Source organism: Nanorana parkeri, unplaced genomic scaffold (genome assembly GCF_000935625.1).
Source record: "Nanorana parkeri isolate BGI_ZX_2015 unplaced genomic scaffold, ASM93562v1 scaffold304, whole genome shotgun sequence".
Classification (NCBI taxonomy): Eukaryota; Metazoa; Chordata; class Amphibia; order Anura; family Dicroglossidae; genus Nanorana; species Nanorana parkeri.
The window spans coordinates 1082258-1104739 of record NW_017306572.1 but is presented as its reverse complement, the minus strand read 5'-3'; the positions used below and the strand labels follow the sequence as shown (position 1 = coordinate 1104739).

Below are 22482 nucleotides of genomic sequence, written 5' to 3'. Positions count from 1 at the left end.
AGTGTACTTGGTCACTAACAATGTTTAGGTAGGTGGTATATGTCAAAGTAACAGCCACAAAAATGGCAGGGCCCACGGTTTCCCAGCAGAATATTGCCCAAAGCATCACATTGCCTCTGCCAGCTTGCCTTCTTCCCATAGTGCATCCTGGTGCCATCTCTTCCCCAGGTAAACAACATACACGCACCTGGCCACCCACAAGATGTAAAAGAAAATGTGATTATCAGACTAGGCCACCTTCTTCTTCTATTGCTCCATGGTCCATGTTCCTGTGCCTATTAGGTGCTTTTGGTGGTGGACATGGGTCAGCGTGGGCACCCGGACCAGTCTGCGGCTATGCAGCCCCATACACAACAAACTGAGATGCACTGTTTGTTCAGACATCTTTCTATCAGAACCAGCATTAAAGTGTTATTAAACCCTTGTTTTTTTTTTTTTAAATAAGCATCCATTCCTTTTTAATGAACCTTTCTTTTTTCTTTCGTTTTTAGCTGCCCAATTTAATTTATAATTTGAATGTTTCATACTGTGGCCCCTCCCCTCCTGTTTTATGGGTGTCTCCTTTGCCTATCAGGTTGCAAAGGAGACACCCATGCATTATTTTTGCCGGGAAATTAGCCAAGCTGTGTGCATCTACTGTTCCAGTAGATGCACACAGCTTGGCTAATTTCCCGACAGGCCATGCCCGTACGCCCACCTCCTCACAGCAAATTGACAGCCAGGTGCAACAGCCTTTAACTGCCCTCAGGATCCTTCCTCTACAATCTGGAACTTCGGGGAAGCAGCAGATCTTCTTGGAGCGGGTGGTGATGAACCACAGGTAAGTGTTTGGATATAGGGGGCAATTGAGCTACAGTAGCTCTTGGATCGGACTACACTTGCCAGCCTTCGCTCCCCATATGCGTGAGTGAGCCTTGCTTGCCCATGACCCTTTCACTGGTTCACTAATTTTCCTTTCTTGGTCCACTTTTGGTAGTTCCTGACCACCGCGGACATGGAACATCCCACAAGAGCTGGTTTTGTAGTCTCTGACTTCTGTCAAAGTCGCTCAAATCCTTACACGTGCCCTTTCTTTCTGCTTCCAACACATTAACTTCAGGGGCAAAATGTTCACTTGCTGCCTAAATATATCAGACTTACTTCCAGGTGCCATTGTCATGAGATAATCAATGTTATTCATTTCACCTCTGAGTGGTCATGATATTATGGCTGATCAGTGTATATTTTTTTGAAGAAACATTTGAATGGAATTGACTTGTTTGCTTTTTCTAACTAGTGTACTCTTTAATCACAATGGTATGATTTGATTAACAAGAATGTATTACGTTTTCTATGTATATAAATGGCAACATTTTAAAAAGATGATTGAGTTCTTAATGCTATAGAAGCAATTGTATTACTAGGAAAACAAACATTTAATAATGAAAACGGAGTCTGCAAATAATCTTCTGTATAAATAGCAACTTTCTTCCACAGCAGAGTACCTTTTATTTTATTGTTTGTTCATTATTGTATACCTTTTATTAATGCAATGCTTTTTTTTTTCTACTTGTAGGAGGAGAAGAGTGACAAGCAGTACACTGAAGGTTATTCTAGGGTATGTAGACTTCTCTCTATGTTGAAACAGGACATGTAATATACTTGGCCACAAGCTACTGGCATAAATTGCATTTGACTTTTTGTTATCATTCAGTTCTTGCTGGGACTAGGGGTCTTCTTTTTAATATCTTAATTAATAATAATAACTAGGGATGTCCCGATGCCACTTTTTCAGGCCCAAGTACTTCCCGTCATGCACTTGCCAGACCTGAAATGTTACTCGCCACCAGTTGCCCCACCTAACCCCTACCCTGCCCCGGCCTTAACTCCGCCAGGTCAGCGGTGTGACGCAGAGTATAAAGATCAGTAACAATGCACAGTACAGAAGTCAGTGGTGCAATACAGAATACAGAAGCCAGCTGTGTGACGCTCAGTGCAGAGGCCAGCAATGTGACGCGCAGTGCAGAGGTCAGCATTGTGACGCGCAGTACAGAGGTCAGCAATGTTATATAATAGGAAACCAGCCTTACCGGAAAAGTAATAAACCTGCAAAGCGACCACGGATGGCACCATGAGCAATATAGAAGTAGTAAAAATTGTCACCAGCACGCCACAATATTTACAGCAAAAAGTCCTTTAATGACAAATTGCCATTCAGTACAAGAGCTTTCGGGGTCTATGAAGTACCCCTTCATCAGGCTCATTCTGAGCCTGATGAAGGGGTACTTCTGAGACCCCGAAAGCGTTATATCTATTCAGCTCCTCCATTATCTCCCTCTCATACACAGCCGTTCTCTCCCACCATCCCCTAGGTTACCTCCCCATACACTAGAGGCCAATCTGTACTTAACTTAGGCTCTGGCAGGTGACAGCCATTTTGGGTAGGACAGAATGTACTCCAAGTAAATGAAGGAGATTTCCCAGATACTAGAGAATAAACTTTCCTGTACTGGGGCTCCTCCTGGCGGTGGCCATTTTGGGTAGGACAGACTGCACTGTAAGTAAATGGAAGCGATTTGTTGGACACTAGAGTGCAAACTGTCCTGGACTGAGTCTCCAGCCGGCGGCGGGCATTTTGGCTTGGACAAAGACACGGCTGTATAGAGAACTAATGATTTCTTCACTTGAGCTGTCATTCCTCTGGCCTATGATCATGCGGGCTCTGTGCCTGATCGGCGATCGACGAATTATTTTTTCTTCTCATGCGAGGACAACGTCAGCGGCGCTGAGAGGCTGAGCGAAGGAGCGTCTCGTCACTGCTGTGGGCGGAGCTACATGAGTCCTCTGGGCAGTCGCCAGCCAACTACATTAGACCCCACCTGGAGCTCCGCCCACAGCAGTGACGTGACGCTCCTCCAGCCTGCCCAGAGGACCCCAGCCTGCCCAGAGTCAAAATGCCCTGTATCGGGCCCGATTCCGATGCTAGCATCGGTATTGGGACATCCCTAATAATAACTAATCTATAGATCTATATACTAATATATGCTGTTCAATTTTGGGCTTTATCTATAAAAAAAACAGAGTACAAAATGCACATTTGCACCCTGTTGCAGCATTGCCTAGGGTTTCCTTCTGCTCCTCCCTGATTCTCATCATCTGCACTCACTGAAGTACGTTTATAGGTCATAAAGATCATACCGTGTTTCCCCGAAAATAAGACAGTGTCTTATATTTTTTTTTTCGACGAAAAAAGACACTAGGTCTTTTACTTTCGGGGTAACACGGTATTATTGAACACTTTCTCACCAAAAAGTTTCTTTATATGTCAGGGTTTTACATTTTCACTGTAGGAAGTGTTAGTTTACTGAATACGTTAGATAATATACATATTTGTGTTATGTTATATAAACTTTTTATGAGAAAAAAAACTATTAAAGTAAATGTTCTATGATGCAGAGTGAGCTCTAATCCTATATAATGTTACATCTTCAAATCTTTTTTTGTTTTAAGCCATCATCTCGTAATGCAGTTACTGCACAGCCAGGAACCTTTACTCCTCTCAGTGGATCATCGTCTCGAAGAGGAAGTGGAGATGCGAATAGTTTATTGGATCCAGATGCTTCACTGAGTGAATTAAGGGTGAGATAAATCAACACAGACACATCTTTTGATTGCCTATCTCTTCAGCTACTGCGTACGTGAAAGGTGGTTAGGCGCAGGTCAGACATTTTTCATATTTCTAAAGCACTTTTGCTTTGCATTAACTTCTTGGGCATGAAGTGGTTAAGGGTTTTACTTGGTAAAAGTTTTTTTCTATTTTGCATGGCTGGGTCTAAACCTGGTCTATAAATACCTGTTGGATATTGGATGTTGTGCTAAAACCTGTATTTTATTTCACCTTTCTCAAAAAGTACCTTGACAATGAAGTGATTTCCAGGCACAGTGCAAATGTGCCGATGTTTCTGGCACTGCTTTGTTTTAGAATACATTTGTTCTCCTGAAGCTGCTTGATAGTGGCAGGAACCACATTATTAGGTTTTTTTTTACTGGTAAAAACTTGTGTCATGGAGCAGTTGTTTAAAAATGACAATGGGTTCCTAAAGGGGCCTGGGTTTCCACCCAGATGGTTCCAGAACAAAAGGGATCTTTTCAGAGGGTATATCCAAGCATGGTTGATTTTGATTTCAAGGGTGATTTACAGAGTGGTTCGCATAAACAATCTTATCCAATGTCCTGTCACTTATTCTATTGCAACAGAAGTTAAATATCTCCAGGACTTTTATCTTACGAACATGTTCGAAAACCCGCAGAGAATCGTATGATTTTCGGCGGGTGTGTAGCATGTTCGTAAGATAAAAGCCGGACGGGCCGGTGTGCGCGATCATCACAAGTACGATCTGCCTGTCCAGGATGGGCAGATCGTACGTTTTTTAAATTACCTTACAACCATCGCAAGACAAAAGTCTTGCGATGGTTGTAAGGTGTGTGCCCAGCCTAAGGTTAATGTCACAAAATACTCACTTGTTTCCACACCTCACTCTGTCACTGGCCTGATGAGCAAGATGATTCTTCCTCATTGATGGAAAAGCTATAGAATGACACTCATCAGCTAAAGAGAGTTGCCTTGCTCATCTAGCCTGCAAGGGAGTGACCTGTGCAAACAGGTGAGTCTGTCTCTGCCCTGCATAGCGATCCCATTGCTGGCGAGTTTTCACCAGTGACAGGATCACAAGTGTAAAATCAGCCTAACTGCTCATAGCACCTGTTGTTTATTTACATCAAAGATTGGCATATTGCCAGGTCCCTGCTGCTAGAGAAAATGAGGGAAGGTGAGCTGTGAGTTCAGTGCCTCTGTTGTGAAATTACAAAGCATCAAAATGCATGTTACTTGGCATTTCATTGTGTTTAAGGACTCTGGTTTACGTATATGCTTTGTGGAAAATAGTGCTGGTACATTTGATCAGAGGCTCATAGAGGTTAATGATTGCACATTAAAATGCATCATTACTGAGACTTTCTCCTGGCCTTGCTACCGCTGGAAAATGGCTCTCCTCACACTTCCCCAGAAAGCTGAGCACATATTTTTTTTAAAAACCACATAAAACCATGAAACCTTACTTTGCGAAATGCATGAAAGAATGTATGAAAATGGAAGCACATTGGTGTGAAGCCAACAATAATGTCCATTGTGTGGGCACAGGTGCACTTTAAGCCTTCAAGATGTTTCAACAGGTCTAGCGATAACCACCCCTGTCTAGTGAAGGAGAACAATCAGTGGACAGCCAGAAAAGTTAATTTTCAAAAGCTCAAAGCATAGACATGTATGCTATTGTCAACCTTATCTTGGGACAGCATAAACAATTAGCTGGAATCCCACTTGGTTCACTGGTTCCCATATAGCAACTAGTTCTGAATGCTAAAAGTGTACAGTCAAAAATGGTATGCTCTCTATTGGTACCTTTTAAGTTATATAGGTGTGGTTTAGAACACTTGGCAGATATTAATATCTATCTTGAGGTGTTGGGGTTTCCTCTTTCCCTCCTGCTGATTAGTCTCTGTGGGACAGATATATAGGTAGTCATCCCGGTAGTAATGCAGAGAGTAATACAAAAACTAAAAATGTAGAAAGTCACTAGTACTCCGGAAGATTCTTTTTACTTTTTTTTTGGTGAATTCATGTCACAAGTTTATATGAACTTTTTGGGACCTTGCAGGGCCCCTTTCTCAAGGCAACAATGTGACAAGATATAGAGTAGTCACAACTGCTCTCTTGTCTCTGTTGCCACCATTGCTAGGACACAAAGTAAGGGACATACTTTACAATGGGGACATTACTGTGTACCTGCTCTATCCAAAATGAAAAAGTGTTGAAATGTTTAATATTCCTGAAATCATGTAGCTGGTAATTACAATTCTTCAGCTTTGAACAATATAACTATTCCTATAGTTAAAGTACAGCAGCTTGGGTATTTTCCTAAAATATTTGTATTTTCAAAAATAAAATACAATAACTTTTCATTAGCAGCTGTATTTCAAAAGACCCAATAACACAATTGTTGGGTGGGCAGATTTTTAACAGATCTGGTAATTTGGTTATTTTGTTTTGTAATGACTTTATAAGTAGGCAGATTCAGTCACCATGCTACCACCACTAAAACATCAGCCTTTTTACTCGGCCCGTGTGTTTGCATCTGTTTATTGATTATTCGGCCACAAACATTGGACTTTTTACTTGCTTATTAGTTCAACCAGCTGAACCATAATAGAAAAACAAAAACAGTATGGCAAATAAGCAGGATGTCTTTTGCTGTTCTCAATAACCAAGATTCAATTGGTAAAGTAAATCTGTTAGTACCATAAGAGTATTGAACAGACTGCAACATTACAGTGCAGGCCCCTGGTGATGCTTACGTATACCTGTGCCCTGAATCCCACACCAATTAATAATTCCTTTTTTGACTCCTGATCGTGTTGAAGGCTGACCTATCCCCTTCTGACTCAGGCTTGTTCCTTTTGTTCCATCATAATTATTGTCCAATGCAGAGAGGTAAAGGCCAACCTTCATTACTACAACCTAGAAACTAAAGAAATAAACTACAATATGTTGAAACTGAAATCATACAGTGGTCCAGAATTTGGGGCTAAAACTGGTGCTAAAGAGGTTTTCTAAATGTTTGTGCAGACACTGCTATTTGCCTTTGTTGTATTGCGTCTGCCTGTACTCCACAGTTTTCTTGATGCTTGATTTCATGTTAACAGTTTTGGTAAGATGTATAAAACCGTGTTAAAGTACTTACATTTAGTAAGTGAATATGCTGTTTTTGGATCCCTTGAGTATCTCTCCAAAGCCTCTCCTCCAACAAAGATCACATTACCAATTTTCTAGGCAGTTGTTCATGTGATCAGCACTCGAGAGAAGCCAAAACTGCAAAAAAAAAAGTATGTTTGTTACTCCAGTAAGATTATAAAGTGGAGCTTTGATGAAAGAAGGGTGGAGCAACAATTACTGACTTCTATTTATAGGTACAGATGCAGGGGCTGTCTTCCTGATCCAGATTTAGTGAGTCGCTGACCTGAAAAAAGTATGGGAGATTTGAGTTTTCAGATCTTACTAGTGACATGCTCATTCTTGGTCAGTTACTCGCTAGTTTGTGACTTGAACCCTCCTCCCCCTGTAGTCCAAAACCTGGGACACGTTAATATGGCCTTGTCTGGTAAAGTTGAGATGTGTCTTGCCCCTGCTTCCTTTTGCATCCCCCTGTTGGCCCACAACTGTACTGGGTGGCCTCACTGACCAAAAGTGAAGTGCAGGAGGAAAGGGGAGAAAGAAATAAAAAAATGTTCATATTCACTTTGGGCTTCAGTACTTGGATGTACAGAGTTGTATCCAGGCATCTCTAGGTGCCTGCATTTTATTTTTGTTTCTAGTTTTTGGAAAATAAATGTTTTGTTACCTGCCTGTTTTCAATATTGGAATATTAATATTATTTTCTTTAACGACCAGTGAAAGACACAGGAACATTAGAAATTCGATACAACTGGGTTATATTGCTGCCTTCAGGAGGTCTGGGCCTTGACTAAACAAAAAACCTTAAACCGGCCTCCAACCATCATGTCTTAGTTTTTTTGTTAGCGTCCTAGTAAAAAATATTTTCCTCTTCCATCTACATTGTTGGTAGTTCGTGGATGGTGTTTTCTTCAATCAAGATGTTTATTGAGCTTTTTAAGCTGGCCTCTGTACAAGATTTATCTGGATTGGTTAATCTTCCACGCTGCTTTGGAGACCTTAGTCAGACCCCAATGGAATAAGGATAGCAGGGCCTGCCAGTAATGAAACCTTTGGACACCGGGCACTGCTTGTGGCACTCCCCAGATACCTAGTGTACTGGTTTGTTAGCAACAGAGTGTTCTAATGGGTCACAGCCATGTCACAGGCTCCGGTGTGTACCGTTCTCTGAAGACTCCTTGAGTAAGCCCATGGATGGGGCAAAGGTATACTGGAATGTGACCTGTGGGCACTGGACTCTGCATTTTCATAGTTTCCAGCCCTGTACCCTTTTTTTGTGATACATGACACTCTGCACGATCCGCCCGATGTTACTGGGGTGCCATTACAAAAATAATGGCACCCACAGCGTAATCATCTGGGATGGGCTACTCTGTGACCGCACGGTATCGTGCACGATTGCCGTGCAGTCACAGATCGCCTGGGTGTGCACTGGCCCTGACTCTCACATTATTTTTATATGCAACCTTTATTCACTGAATGCTGCTTCTGCTGTAGTGTACTGATTGTGCACTACAAACTCCTTTCCAGGCCGGGAAAAGTGGATCCTCTTCGTGTATGACTATGCTGTGACCCTAAAACAGTAGAATTTGCCTACACTAGTCATGGTTAATAATATTTAAAAAAAACCTTTCCCCCTTTTACTTGAGCTAACGCCATTATCCAGTAAGTTACGCACGTTGATGTAACTCACAGCATAGAGCACTGATCAAAGATATTGCGAGAGTGCCCTGCAGGTGCTAGGCACTGCATTATGGCATTTTGTAAGCCTTGTCTACTGGGTCAGTTAGTGGCAGAGCAATCCACAATTTCAGAGCAGTGGTACTACCTCTGGTATTACCCAGTCTCTAAATGCTCCTTCTGTTTTTAACTTGTAGGCCCTTCACCTCTCGAGGTATTTTGAGACCCCGGACTTATTCAGAGTATGGCTCTATAAATATGGCTGCTTCTTTGGCTTTTGCATGTGATTTATTTGTGATTTATTATAAACAGTAGGAATATTGGTTGTGTATTATAGGCCTCATTTCTTCTGATAATTTTTTTTGTCAGTTTATGCACGTTTATTGGCTTTAGGCCCCCACCCCCGATACAGCTTCACTGAACCTAGTTTTTACCTTGTAAGCCCTTCACCTCTCGAGGTATTTTGAGACCCCGGATTTATTCAAAAACCCCTCAGTCTACCTCAACCCAGGCTGTATTTTAACCATGCTATAGATGAATATCACATGGACCGTATTCTACCCAACTTTATTGACTCAATGCACTCTACCTTGGGCATTAGGGAGCAACCTGATGATCCAGGTATACTGTTTTTTGATGCCTTTTCGGATCCTCAGACCTTTTTTGAAACCTATCTGGAAAGCTTACTAATAATTGTAGACCGGAAACTTCCTCATGGCCTTCATCGGATAATGTAAAGTTTTTTTCATATGGAAACAGACTTTCTGGATACATGGTTCCTACCCGCTGTGCACCTTTCAGTCCTTGATTTGAATAGACACCATATTGTTACTGTTAATGATGTTTTTACCTTTAGGGACTTTACTAAAGGTTAGTCAGAATCTCTACTTAAATCCTAGTTTGTACTAAGTGGTATTACACTCTTAGTCCCCTTTTGGCAGCAGCCTTAATTTTCGAACCGTGTCTGATTGGACCACTACTTATAAGATTGATTCTTTCTATTCTGATCAGGGCACTAGAGTTTTACAGCTTGTAAAACAATTGCATCTTGCCTTGCACTTCTGTTCTTTGTGACTTTTGTATGCTTATATATTATATATTTATTCTTTGATACATTTAAAGAATGTCTCCTGCATATGCCATGTGAAGGCAGTTGTCTTTTAGGTCTGTTTCTTGACAATAGAATGCCTACACCTCCAACTTCTGGTTCTGTGACCTCTCTCCTTATCTATTGTCCCCATTCCCTAAAGACTTTGAGTCTGCTTCCCGCTCTAATCGCAAAACTCATAGCTGTTTACCATCACTTGGTTAGTGAGTTTGCTGTTAAGTTTATTGGATTTTAAAACACTTGTTTTCAAGCACCCTGTTCTGCTTGCCACTTCTGCTCTTGGTGTAGTACTCCTACCCCAGAGTTTTTTTTCTAGTTCAGAATGGTTCCAGCTCCCCATTACTCTGGAACTTTCTGAACACATTAGGACATATTGCTTTTACATGCTATGCTCCCATTTGTAATTTGAAATGTGTTTGCATTGCAAGAGTTAAAAAGTGTTTTTTCTGTGATCCTTAGAAAGAAATATGTCCTCTTGCATTTCTCCTGTTTTACTGTATACCAAACCCTTTCTGTTTACCCCTTCAGGGTTTTTTGGATGTTCTTGGCAAATTCCCTTATGGAATATTGTCCTTATGTTATATATCTTCTCTCCCTGGTCAATGTTTTGGAGATTACATACCACGCTTAACAGTTCTTTATTATGGCTTGGCCTGAACATGTCCCATTTTTTTTTATTTTTTTCCTTTCCTGCTTTCCAGGGCAATGTTTGTCAGACGTATGCACTTTCTTACACTGTTGGATAGATATCTATATATTCCTTGCTTCACCAGGTAGCTACTTGGCCCAGTCAACCTGTATCAGGTGTTGTTTTTGTTCCACTTTAGATTTTTTTTTTTTGGCGTGACAGTTGGAGGCATGGTTATATAGTGGGCTGGCTTTTGGTTTTTTGTTTTGCCAGTGTCCCGACATCCTGAAGGCAGCAATATAACCTAGTTGTTTTTTCATTTTTCATATAAAATGTTATGGTAAGTTAAAAATATTGTTTTTTTGGAGAATGATTAAAAAGAATGTTTAACACATTGGTCATGTTATTATGTCTTTTTTGCTTCAGTGATTCTTTATTAACACGTTTTGATAGCATGGTTCGTTGCCTATCTCCTGCAGGATATTTATGATCTTAAGGACCAGATTCAAGATGTAGAAGGGAGATACATGCAGGGACTAAAAGAACTAAAGGTATCAGGGTTCCCTTTACTGCCCATTCCCAGCATGCATGTTGCACTGCTAGTGTTAAGCCCATTATATACCCTGCTCCCTAACAGAGACTGCTCAGGGCTTAACTAACTTGTAATACATGAATCTGATTGAAAGCATGCATATCACTGTTATATTTCTATATTGTACTTTCACCTATGTGTTTTGTTTGTTACTGCAAACTAATTAGAAATCCTGTATATGCGTGTGTGTATATGAGACACTTACATTGTATCACATGTTCTGGAATGTTGGAATAATTTTAAATTGTATGCACTTGCTAAGCACTGTGGCTTTTAAAAGTTGTGTATGGTATGTGATTCCTGCTGCAGTGTGAAAGTGAAAACTAATGATATATTCACTAGAGTACATAAATGTGATAGTCTCAACTACAGGAAACCGTTTATGGTGTTTTGGGCTCATTCAGAGGGGCATACAAGTCCATACGATGTCCCATGTCCCTAAAAAGACCCGAATCCTTCCATAGGGAAGAACAGGCTGCTGCATACAGTTACACACAGCACCTTCCGGGATCGGATCTTTTTACAGGTGTGCACACCGTATGGATGTGCATGCCCATCGGAATGAGCCCTTAATCCAGTTACTCTTCAAATGAAACATATTTTCCGTTCTCATACCAAGGACATAAGTAACTGATGCTCTGAGTGTTAGAATGTGTTTTATGCTCAACTGATTAGCCTGTTCTGGGCAAAGGAAATTGTACATTTGTTCATTTTAAGTAGTTTGTATGAAGAAGCAGAAGGCATAGTCATTTTACATACAACCCCAATTCCAAAAAAGTTAGGATGCTTTGTAAAATCTGCATAAAAACAGAATGCAATAATCTGCAAATCTCATAAACCCATATTTTATTCACAATAGAAAACATTACATATGTTTTAAACTGAGAAAATGTACCATTTAAAGAAACGAATAAGGTCATCTTGAAATTGATGGCAGCTACACGTTTCAAAAAAGTTGGGACAGGGCCATGTTTACCACGGTGTAGCATCCCCTCTTCTTTTAACAATACTCTATAAATGTCTGGGAACTGAGAAGACCAGTTGCTGGAGTTTTGGGAGAGGAATGTTGTCCCATTCCTGCCTGATGTAGGATTCTAACTGCTCAACAGTCCTGGATCTTCTTTGTCATATTTTTCATTTCAAGATGTACCAAATATTTTCAGTTGTTGGTGAAAGGTCTAGACTGCAGTCAGGCCAGTTAAGCACTCGGACTCTTCTACTACAAAGCCATGCTGTTGTCATAGATGCAGTATGCAGTTTAGCATTGTCCTACTGAAATATGCAAGGCCTTCCCTGAAAAAGACACTGTCTGGATGGGAGCATATGCTGCTTTAAAACCTGGATATATCTTTCAGCATTGATGCTGCCTTTCCAGATGTGCAAGCTGCCCAATCCATACACACATGCACCCCATACCATTAGAGATGCAGGATTTTGAAGTGAGTGCTGATAAGGTAGGTCCCTCTCCTCTTTAGCCCAGCAAACGCAGTGCTCATGGTTGCCAAAAAGAATTAAAAATTTAGTTTCATCTGACCACAGAACAGTTTACCACTTTGCGACAGACCATTTTGAATGAGGTTTGGCCAAGACAAGACATCAGCACATCTGGATCATGTTCAGATATGGCTTCTTCTTTGCATGATAGAGCTTTAACTTGCATTTTTGATGATATATTTAAAGTCTTTGTCATTTTACGTTGAGGAACATTAGACGCAGCTTTTCACAGATTGATGAACCTCTGCCCATCTTTACTTCTGAGAAACTCTTGCTTGTTAGTACCACTCACTTTGCCAGGTTTTTGTTGCGCTGTCCCAACTTTTGAGATGTGTCGCTGTCATCAATTTCAAAATTTACCTTTTTTTTTTAAATGGTAAATTTTCTCGGTTCAAACATTTGATATATGTTCTATTTTCTATTGTGAATAAAATATAGGTTTATGAAATTTGCAGATCATTTCATTCTGTTTTTATGTAGATTTTACACATTGTCCCAATTTTTTTTTTGGGAACCGGGATTGTAACATTATACGTCTTGGCTGTTTTTCTGTGGAAGGTATTTAAACAGTTATGAGATTTAGTTAAAAAGATGTAAAAAGTATTCCTCATAAAATATTTCAACACATGTTGGAGCATGGCTACTATGCACTTATTTCTACAAAAAGATCAAACGATGTCAAACCTTACTACATAATTTAATCTAAATATTTGTACTACTTGCTTCTTTAACCACCGTCCTTACTTTGTTTAAAGGTTTTTTTTTTTCATGATTTGACTTTTTTGTGGTGAAATTTAACGCTTAGGCTCCTCAACTGTGGTCTAATAACACAGTTTTACTTTCACAATGGTTCTGTGAAAGGACAGCCATGCACTGGCAGATTTACGCAGTGAGCATTGTTTGCAAAAATTGTTCAGTTTAGAGATAAGTAGCTAAGATATAAAAACCACATACACAAGAGTTGTTATTACTTAATACCCCTTGCTCTTTTTTTTTTTTAATCATGCAAAATTTATGCTGCCATAAATAAACTTTATCTCTATTCTAAGTATACTTTGTGTATGTGATTCACATAAAATTACCCTAATCTTTGGGGAAAGACCATTGGTGGCCTTAGGGATTTTTATTATTTAGAAAGAGTTAATCGCGTAAATTGATCTTTGTTAGTCTTCAGTTCAAATACTAAAATATTTGAAAATATATGCATATAATTTGTTAGGCCCCTTTCACACGGGTGGTCTGATCGTGTCCACCTGTCAGTTTTTCAGGCAGACCCGATCGGATGCCCATTGCTAGTCTATGTACAGCTCGGTCTAAATGGACAGGTGTCCATACACGGATCCCGTTCTGATCAGCCCGTGTGAAAGGGGCTTTTGAGTTTTGGCTTATTGTTGTGTATTTGTGGAAAACTACTTTTCTGTTGCTACAGTTTTTTTATTTTTTGTTTTTTAAACTAAATAACAAATATGTAACTTTCCAAAATTGACTAAAACAATACTTACCTGTTCCCTTGCCTGGAATAACCTCTGCATGCCTTTGTATTCAACTCAGTATGCCGTTAATAAGATGCTAATTATTACACAGAGCCACTGATACAAACTGTGCTAAATGTATTACAACACTCATATTCATGCTGCTATGCTAGTTACTTGATGTTATGTTTACATTACTCAATTCTACAGGATTCCTTAGCAGAAGTGGAGGACAAATACAAGAAGGCTATGGTATCTAATGCACAGCTTGATAATGAAAAAAGCAATCTTGTGTACCACGTGGACACATTAAAAGATGTCATTGAGGAAATGGAGGAACAGATGGCAGAATATCATAGGGAAAATGAAGACAAGTCAAAGGTATTTCAAGAGCGTGTTTGTGTTTCAGTGATCAGTTTAAAAGAATTGCTAATAACTAGAATATAAAGTACAGATTTATATTTAAGCACTGCAAACACTTTTCTGGTATGTGTTAAGTGATAAATTAGTTACTGAAAGCATTAACCCCATAGTTACCGAGGCCTTTTTCCCCCCATTTTTTGTGCACATGTTATATCCACATTTTAGGCCTGAAAATTATATAAAACCCCCAAACATATATTTTCTGAAAGCCAAGACCCTATAGAATAAAATGATTGCAGTTGCAAATTTTTATATTTATAAAAGATGAGGTTACAATGAGTAAATAGATACCTAACATGTCCAGGTTAAAAATGGTGTGCGTCCATGAAACTGCAACAAAATTCAGTACCCCAAAAAGTCCATAGACGACGCTTTAAAAGCCCCTACAGGTCATCAGTGTAGAGAAATACGTAATATTGGCCCTAGAATTATTGCTCTCACTCCGGCGTTGCCTAGTGCGATCGTCGTTTTCATGCCTAGGCACACCCGAAGCGTGTTTTACGTGAAGACGCGCATGCTCACGGGGGGTTTTAGAAAAATGATTTAAATTATTTTTACATTTATTTAACTACCTCCGTGCCGGCCGTAGTAAAAAAACGGTCGGCCAGGAGCTCTCTCGATCTGAGCGGGCGTCTCTAGACGTCCGCTCAGACACGCCCCCCTACGCGCGCCGTCAGGGAAATGGCCGGAATTTAAAAACGGGCAGCGATACCCGTTAATATACATGCGATCCGCCGGCTGTAGATAAAAAACTGTTTTTTGTTTTTTTTTAAACTTTACTTTAATTGCTGTCACATAGAGGGGGTTTACAAGCCCCCCATGTGATAGCAGATAGGCATTGACAGGTCCTCTTTAAGGTGATGCTGGGGGTCCAAAAGACCCCTAGTATCCCCTTTACACTTAAAGTGACATTAAAGAACCTGCTTATGCTATAAACTAAACTACCGTCTGACCCTCTTCCACCTGTTAGAGGCTTTGACCAGACTTCTCAATCTTGGTTCAGGAATCTTTAATATGGACATTCTTTAACCTCTTGCCGTCCGCCCGTAGTAAAAAAACGGACGGACGGCACTGCTACATCTGCGGGTTGCCGTCTCCAGACGGCAATTTTTTTCTGCTCGGGCGCACCCCCTAGTGGGCACGCACGGGCAGAAAAGACCCGACTGGTTTAACACCGCGGATGTCAACTGGTTAAAGACGACTTTATTGTTTCCAGACAGTGCCCATATGTGTCCAAAAAAATCCTTCATCTCTTGCTCAGCCTGAAATATACTACCCACGCATATTATTTTTGCTGCATGAGAACAGGAATTATTGGTCCAGCTCACCCGAGAAGAAGTCGTGAACACATGTGCCCTTAGTAACTAACTAGATCTACTGTGTCCCAAGAAAAGGGATAGAAAATATTGACTCATTGGTATAAAAACCCATATGCACTACATACACTTTTTCCAACTACTCCCCCTTCTGTTGGTGCTACATATATGGTGGAATGCTGTAGGAAACAATCTTTGACATATATTGCCAGGTCACAAGGTCAAGCATACCCCAGACAGCACTATTGACTGTTCCATCTGGACCCTCTGCCACCATCGCCAAGACATTACTTTGCTATTGGTTCTGCTATGCACACCTTACTTCCTAGTCACTGCAGGTCCCCCACTGTTCCTCATATTAAGGATTCAGTCACTGAATTGACAGCCTACCTCCGGATACCCAAGACCCCCTGCATTCCCTTCATGGACACATTGGCATCTTAGTCCTTTACTTTCTCTTGAATTTAAAAGGCCCCAAATCTCTCTTGGGCACTCGATAATGGTCAATAGACCACAGCTCCAACTAGAGCTAGCTAGAGTCCTATTAGACACAACACAGAAGGGTTTGGTCCACTGCGCCATCTCCCCCCCCCCATTAGTTGTTTTTCTGGCACTCTAATAACCTCTTTTCTGGTCTTTGTTTCCAACAGTATTGTGTTGCCAGTTGATGCACAATGCTTTTGTCATGTCTGTCTAAATGTTCTCTGTATAGCGATGATCAAATTCACCTGTAACATTGTGATATACTCATGACTGTCAATTGTTGCTGCCTTATTTGGCATTTATTATCTCTTATGGACAATAAAAACGTATTTAACCTTCCTGGAGGTAATCCCGAGTGTGGCTCGGGGTTAATTTTCAGTACCAAAAGCGGTAAGCGTTTTTTTCAATTTTTTTTTCCAGTTTTTTTTACTTATAAATTTCCCGCCGGTTCCACCCCCTGCGACACGGGCACTCGCAAGGGACGGATGCCGGCATCGGCCAGAGTACACAGCGGGGCTCGTAGGGACAAGATAAGTGACGCACAGTGTAATCCTGAGTGTGGTTCGGGGTTAATTTCCAGTACCAAAAGCGGTAACCCCGAGCCACACTCGGGATTACACTGTGTGTCACTTATCTTGTCCCTACGAGCCCCACTGTGTCCTCGGGCCGATGCCGGCATCCGGGTATCGTCCCTTGCTAGCGCCCGCGTCGCAGGGTGCCGAACCGACGTGAAATTTAAAAGTAAAAAGAAACAGAAAAAAAAATACTGAGATAATCAGACCGCCAGGGAGGTTAAAAAACCTTTGCCAACTCACTTCATTAGTTATAAGCACTTTTACTTTAGTTTCTTCCAAAATATTATCATCTGATTGTTTGTTTAAAGTTCAGTCTAAGTCAATAAATACCTATTCAGATACCCATTATACTCATTATACTAACAACCTCCATTTTCATAGTCTTCCTCCACTTTCCTGTTACAGAAGTTCTTCAGATTGCTAAAATGTATTCCAACAAAACTCCCTGGAGTTTTATTACAGATATATTGTCTCCATCTGTGTACTAGGCACATTAGTCATTTTTTAAAGTGTATGTAAAAAGTATCTATTTACTTCCTGGCCACATTAAACAAGATGTGAGAGTAAATTTCCAAGGTGAGGGAAATCCCCTCTTAGTTGTCACCAGAACAGCCTTGTCCGCCTGTTATTAACCCCTATCCTGCTGTTCCAGTGATAACTGGAAAATGTTGGATTTACCATAATTTCTGTTTTGGTGACAATGTCCACTTGGATAAATAATGATGCTGATTCTCCTTAGTAGCGACACTGGCAAGAAAAACCTGACTTGTTTTGCTACAAGTGGCAAGCTCTGTTATAACTAGGGATGCACTAATATATCGGCCGCCGAAACGTATCAGCCGAAAATGGCACTTTTGGCGAAAATGCCTAAAGTGCAATTTTTTGGGGCGAAATAGCGGTGCACCCGTTCTTTCTCTCCTCCTCGCTGGGCGCTGCTCTGTGTCCCAGCAGGAGGAGAGAAACCGTCATAGGAGGCCAAGCGTTGTGGGCAGAGATCACTGAGCAGCCAGCGTCTCTCCTCCCCGCATCGCTCAGCCTCCAGTGACAGATCGGGAGAGCGACCGCGTGGGCGGAGAAAGCCAGTTCTGTCACATGAGGTCGACGCTGTGTGGGAGGAGTCAGTTGTCAGATCGAGCTCTCCTCCCTGCACCACTCGCTCAGCCTCCTGTGACAGCGTGTCAGGAAGGAGAGCGAGGTACAAACACTCCAGTGATCGCTGAGTGTTTGTAAACAATCGAGGTCAGAGTATGTTTACTATATCCTCAATTATGAATGAATGGGAAGTGATCTACATCACCTCCTGTTCATTCATGATTGTGGAGATAGTAAACATACTATCTCCACAAGTTATGAATGAACAGGAACACTCAGTATAGAAGCTTCCTGTACATTTTTAACAGGGGCTGCAGAAAAAGAGATTGAGGACTGTGTTCTCAATCTTTTTCTATTTTAAAAGGGAAATATCAGGGATCTGTTTAGACCCCTAATATTTCCCCGGAGCCCCTAACAGTAAAGGAAAAAAATAAAATGTGAAAAAAGTAAAAGTTTATTTAAAAATGTAAAAAAGTTAGGGGAAAAAAAACATTTTTGGTTTCGGCCCGACATTTTTTTTTCATTTCGGTTTAGTTTCAGTTTTAACATTTTCATTTCAGTGTGCACCTCTAGTTATGACCTAGTCCAACTCACAGAATCTTTCCTCCTTAAAAAAAATAAAATAGTTTGAGTGTACCTTCCTACGCATGGCCAGCATATAGCTTCCCAAATGGGTCTTGATAGCATATGTCTATGATGTATCATTTGTGATGGGGAAGAAATGTATCCGGATGTCTTTTTGTTAAAATGATGTTTAATATATCAATAATCATTATGTTAGATATATTTCACACAAAACATTGGTGCCAAAATGTCAGGTCAGTCATGACCACCTGCATTGAACAGCCCTATTCAATAAAAATCTATAATGTTAATTCAATAAAAATCTAATGCTTAAGTGCTGGTAATACTCAACAGCCGATCAGAATTTATTCTGCTGAAGTCAGACAAGTACAGTAAGGGGTTCTTTTTTAATTAGTAGTTATAGTTTACTGTACTTAATAATAACTCCTTATTTATTAGGCCGAAAATGTTTCTTTTTTGAGTAGGGATAGCTGTGTGCTGTTAATGAAGTCTCCTAAATAAGGAGCACAAAAGGTTTCTACTAAACTGTCATTTTCATTCCCATGCAGGATTTGGAAAGACAGAAACATGCGTGCAGTATTCTACAGCATAAGTTAGATGAACTTAAAGAAGGTATTCGCCAAAGAGATGAATTAATAGAGGTATGTATGAAGACAGAAACAACACAAAATTCCTTTCTAGAACTACTGAAAATAACAATTCAAGTGCATTGTTTTCTAACCATGGTCTTCACATCGTCCCTTATAAATTCAACACAAATGATTATACTTAAAAATGTAAACTTTCTTATAAATCTACTGCTCTTTGCTTAACTTATCTTAAAATGCTTACTTTAATTATATTATTTGTTGCACTTTAAAAGATTCCTTCTTTTTTCTTTTTGTTTTTTCCATTTCTTTCCCTGTTTCTTTCGAATTCTGATTCCAGGAAAATCAGCGTTTTCAGCAGAAAGTAGACTCTCTCACCAGGGAGGTGTATGATCTACAGGAGACAGTTAATTGGAAAGATAAAAAAATTGGGGTAGGCACAAGGCTGTAGTGAATGACTAGGAAAAGTGTTATAGCTTGTCAGGAGCAGACCAGCGCTTAAATATAAACATAAGAATCTTCAATATACTCCCACAAATGAGAGCTCAAACTAATTGAATGTTATTTTTTTGTAACACTATTTAAAAAAAGGCAATACGTGTATTCAATCTGTGATCAGCTGAAACACTTTAGAAGTCAAGGGCGAGATTTCCGCGGTAACAGAAAACTATTTGAAACAACAAACTCTTTTAATATGCTCAACTCTAGACAAACGGCTAAACACACAATTGCTTTGCCTGTCAAAGGATTTTTAATTGCTGCCAAACAGTGCAACCATGCAATGGACCTCCCTGCAGACTACAGTGCAGTCAGGCAACAAAACCTAGTCCATAACCCAGTGTAGCCTACAGAAGGACAATGAGGAAATAGCTGCATGCTGATGAGTTCACCATGTTCTCTCCACTTTTGTAGTATGTCCACTGTGTTAGATTGACTCCATTGTTTGAAGCAGTGCTTAAGAGAAAGTTGATCAGTCGGGGTAGATTGTTCTAGCTGATGACTGTTTCCGCCAGGAGAACCAGTGCTTGCAGCAATCCTCTATCCTTCCTGGATAGTCACAAGTATGCAAGTTGGCCTTTTGTGTACTTTTTGAATAAAATGATAGTTCAGCCACTGTGTTATGGATACTTAGTCAGCCACCACCTAATATCGTTAGGCAAAAGGGAGTCACCAAACGACAATTGGTAGTTTAAACCTTTGGTATTGAAAATGAACACTCCACATACTTCCTTCTGACACACAATGACATACTTATCAAAAATACATATGTTTATATGAGCTGAGTAATGTGACCCTTCAAAGTATGTTAGAGTGTATATACAGTTTGCGTTTACATTTTGTGCTATTATTATGCAGTTTAGCTGAAAATCTTTTGCTTTCACATTTTAACATTTCTGTGCCTTTTTATAATTTACATACAGGACACCTCCTCCTCTCCATAACATAATGGGCAGGTGTCCTGCAGTCCAACAAAGGACATAGCTGACAACACTTCTTGAAATTTTAGGGCAGCAAAGGCAGTGCTGTCAGCTGACTACAATACGTAAGCAGCTCATTGGCAGAATCAAAGCAATTTTCGGTACTTTGCAGTATGTTTACAGAGATGAAACGGAGAAATATGCATGCATTTTACAGATTAACTGAATACTTTTTCCATTTTTCCAGACATACACTTTAAGGCAAATGTGTTTTAGCGGTTACATTCAAAAAGTGCTATGTTATAAAAAGCAAAAAGTGGTTTTAAACTATAATTATCCCTCCATTCTTCAGCATAACAAATTGCAGCAAAATGTCTAAAATTTAGGTGAAATAGACTATAATCTCTCATCTATGGGAACCACGACTGCATGTTATATTTACTTGAGGCTGAGGTGATTGAAGAAATACATTTTGTACTGTATTCTGGTCTGTACCTGACAACCTAAAATGTCAATGCATGTTGGCTCTTTAGCAGATAATAACATGTGTTGTGATGGAGTTTACTTAAATCAGTAATATTATGATTTGCGGTAAGTTTTTTTATTTAGAAGCACTGGATGCATGACCTACTTGTCAAGGATCAGTTAAATGTTGTCTTCATTTAGACAAAAGGTCATTTACAGCTGATAGTGTTTTAATAGGAGGTAATGAGCATAACACAGATACAGTAATACCTCGGTTCTCGAACGCTTCTGTTTGCGAACAATTCGGTTCACGAACTCCGCAAGTTCGGCAAAATTTTGCTTCCGTTCACGAACTCCGCATCGGGTGACGAACAAAATCACAGCCATCTTCCCTGCTCTGACGCATGGTCGTGGCTTCCACTAGTCGAAATCGAGGTCTGATCACAGTTTGATTTGGTTCGCAATCAATTCGGTTGGCGGCCAGAATCGTGGAATGAATTAAGTTCGTGAACAGAGGTACCACAGTAGTACTGTTGAGCTACATAAAGTTTAGTAAAAAGAGAATTGCTGTTTCTGCCACAGTCAAGCAAGCATATTAAATTATTTATGTACCTTGTAAGTGGCTAGGCCAAGATTTTAATTAACACTGAGTTCATTAGTTGTTAATGTTCCTGGGGCTAGAGTTTTGCTGTACCCTGAAGACAGAAGTTTAGAGTTTGTGACCACTAAGTTCTTATAATGCGTGATCACTTGTGCTGGTTTTGTGACTAGTCTCGTGTGTTTGCCTGATTCTCTCTTTTGCCTATGTTTCATTTTCCCTCTTTCTCTTTTCCTTCTGCTGCTTTGCCTGTCTCTGCTATACTGCTGTTAAATTGCCTGCTTGCAGGCTCTAGAGAGGCAGAAAGAGTACTTTGACTGCATTAAAAATGAACGGGACGAGCTCAGAGATGAGCTGGCTGATGTAAAAGAAAAAATGAAGATAGGAGAGGTACAGTATTTGCTGCATGTTTCAGAGTGACCAGAGCAGTTAAGTGGGTGACCGTCTCTAGGCACAATAGGCTCAATTCACTGTCATGGATGAGTTATTCTTCATTTTTTTTTTATCTTCACAAATGGGAATATTGCTTGTGTGTAGAATTGCCATTTGTATTCCCCAATGAAAAGGTCATTTTCCCTGAATTGCTTTTTTATCTCATGACATTTTATTTCATCATCACTTCAAACAGCTAGTTTTCCTGCTTTCCTCAACAGATATTTATTGATACCCTGTAATCACAAGACTGGTGCTAATGTTATGTTAATAAGTGATAACTCATACAGTGTGGATTGACTTTTAAGCAATAAATGCCATAAATGAAAGCTAACCAACACATGCACATTAATTGATCTGTACAGTAATACCTTCAGGACCCATTTGCACATTGTTATGGCTGCCTATTCATTTGAATGGGCTGGCAACACACGGAAAAACTAACCTGCAGCATTTTTTGTGAGGCTGCACAGCACAACATGTGGTAGTGCTTTACTGTGCGTTGCGGTGCTCTGCAATGCAGGTTTATTGGGGTGACATTCAAAAATAAATGGCACTGCATTGCATTAATGTGCATTACACACATTGAGGGGGCCCTTGATAAATTGGAAAAATATCTATTTTCTGTGGCTAAGAAACAAAATGAAAATACTGCATGTATGATTTTGTGAATTGTTTAAAGCCATTTTAATTGAATATATATTCACAACGTTAATGTATGTTATATAAAGGCATTGGCCGTTACTACATTACTGTCAAGGCACGTCA

The 22482-nt window shown here is 40.1% G+C and overlaps 1 protein-coding gene across 1 annotated transcript in view; it reads left to right on the top strand.

The window, feature by feature from the left end:
• Positions 1-22482, top strand: part of LRRFIP2 (LRR binding FLII interacting protein 2) — a 78481-nt gene that overhangs the window by 43540 nt on the left and 12459 nt on the right. The window contains exons 14-20 of the mRNA XM_018557796.1: positions 1556-1597; positions 3490-3618; positions 10662-10733; positions 13951-14121; positions 18763-18855; positions 19142-19234; positions 21571-21672. Coding sequence (XP_018413298.1) covers positions 1556-1597; positions 3490-3618; positions 10662-10733; positions 13951-14121; positions 18763-18855; positions 19142-19234; positions 21571-21672 — 702 coding nt within the window. The remainder of the gene's footprint in view (positions 1-1555; positions 1598-3489; positions 3619-10661; positions 10734-13950; positions 14122-18762; positions 18856-19141; positions 19235-21570; positions 21673-22482) is intronic.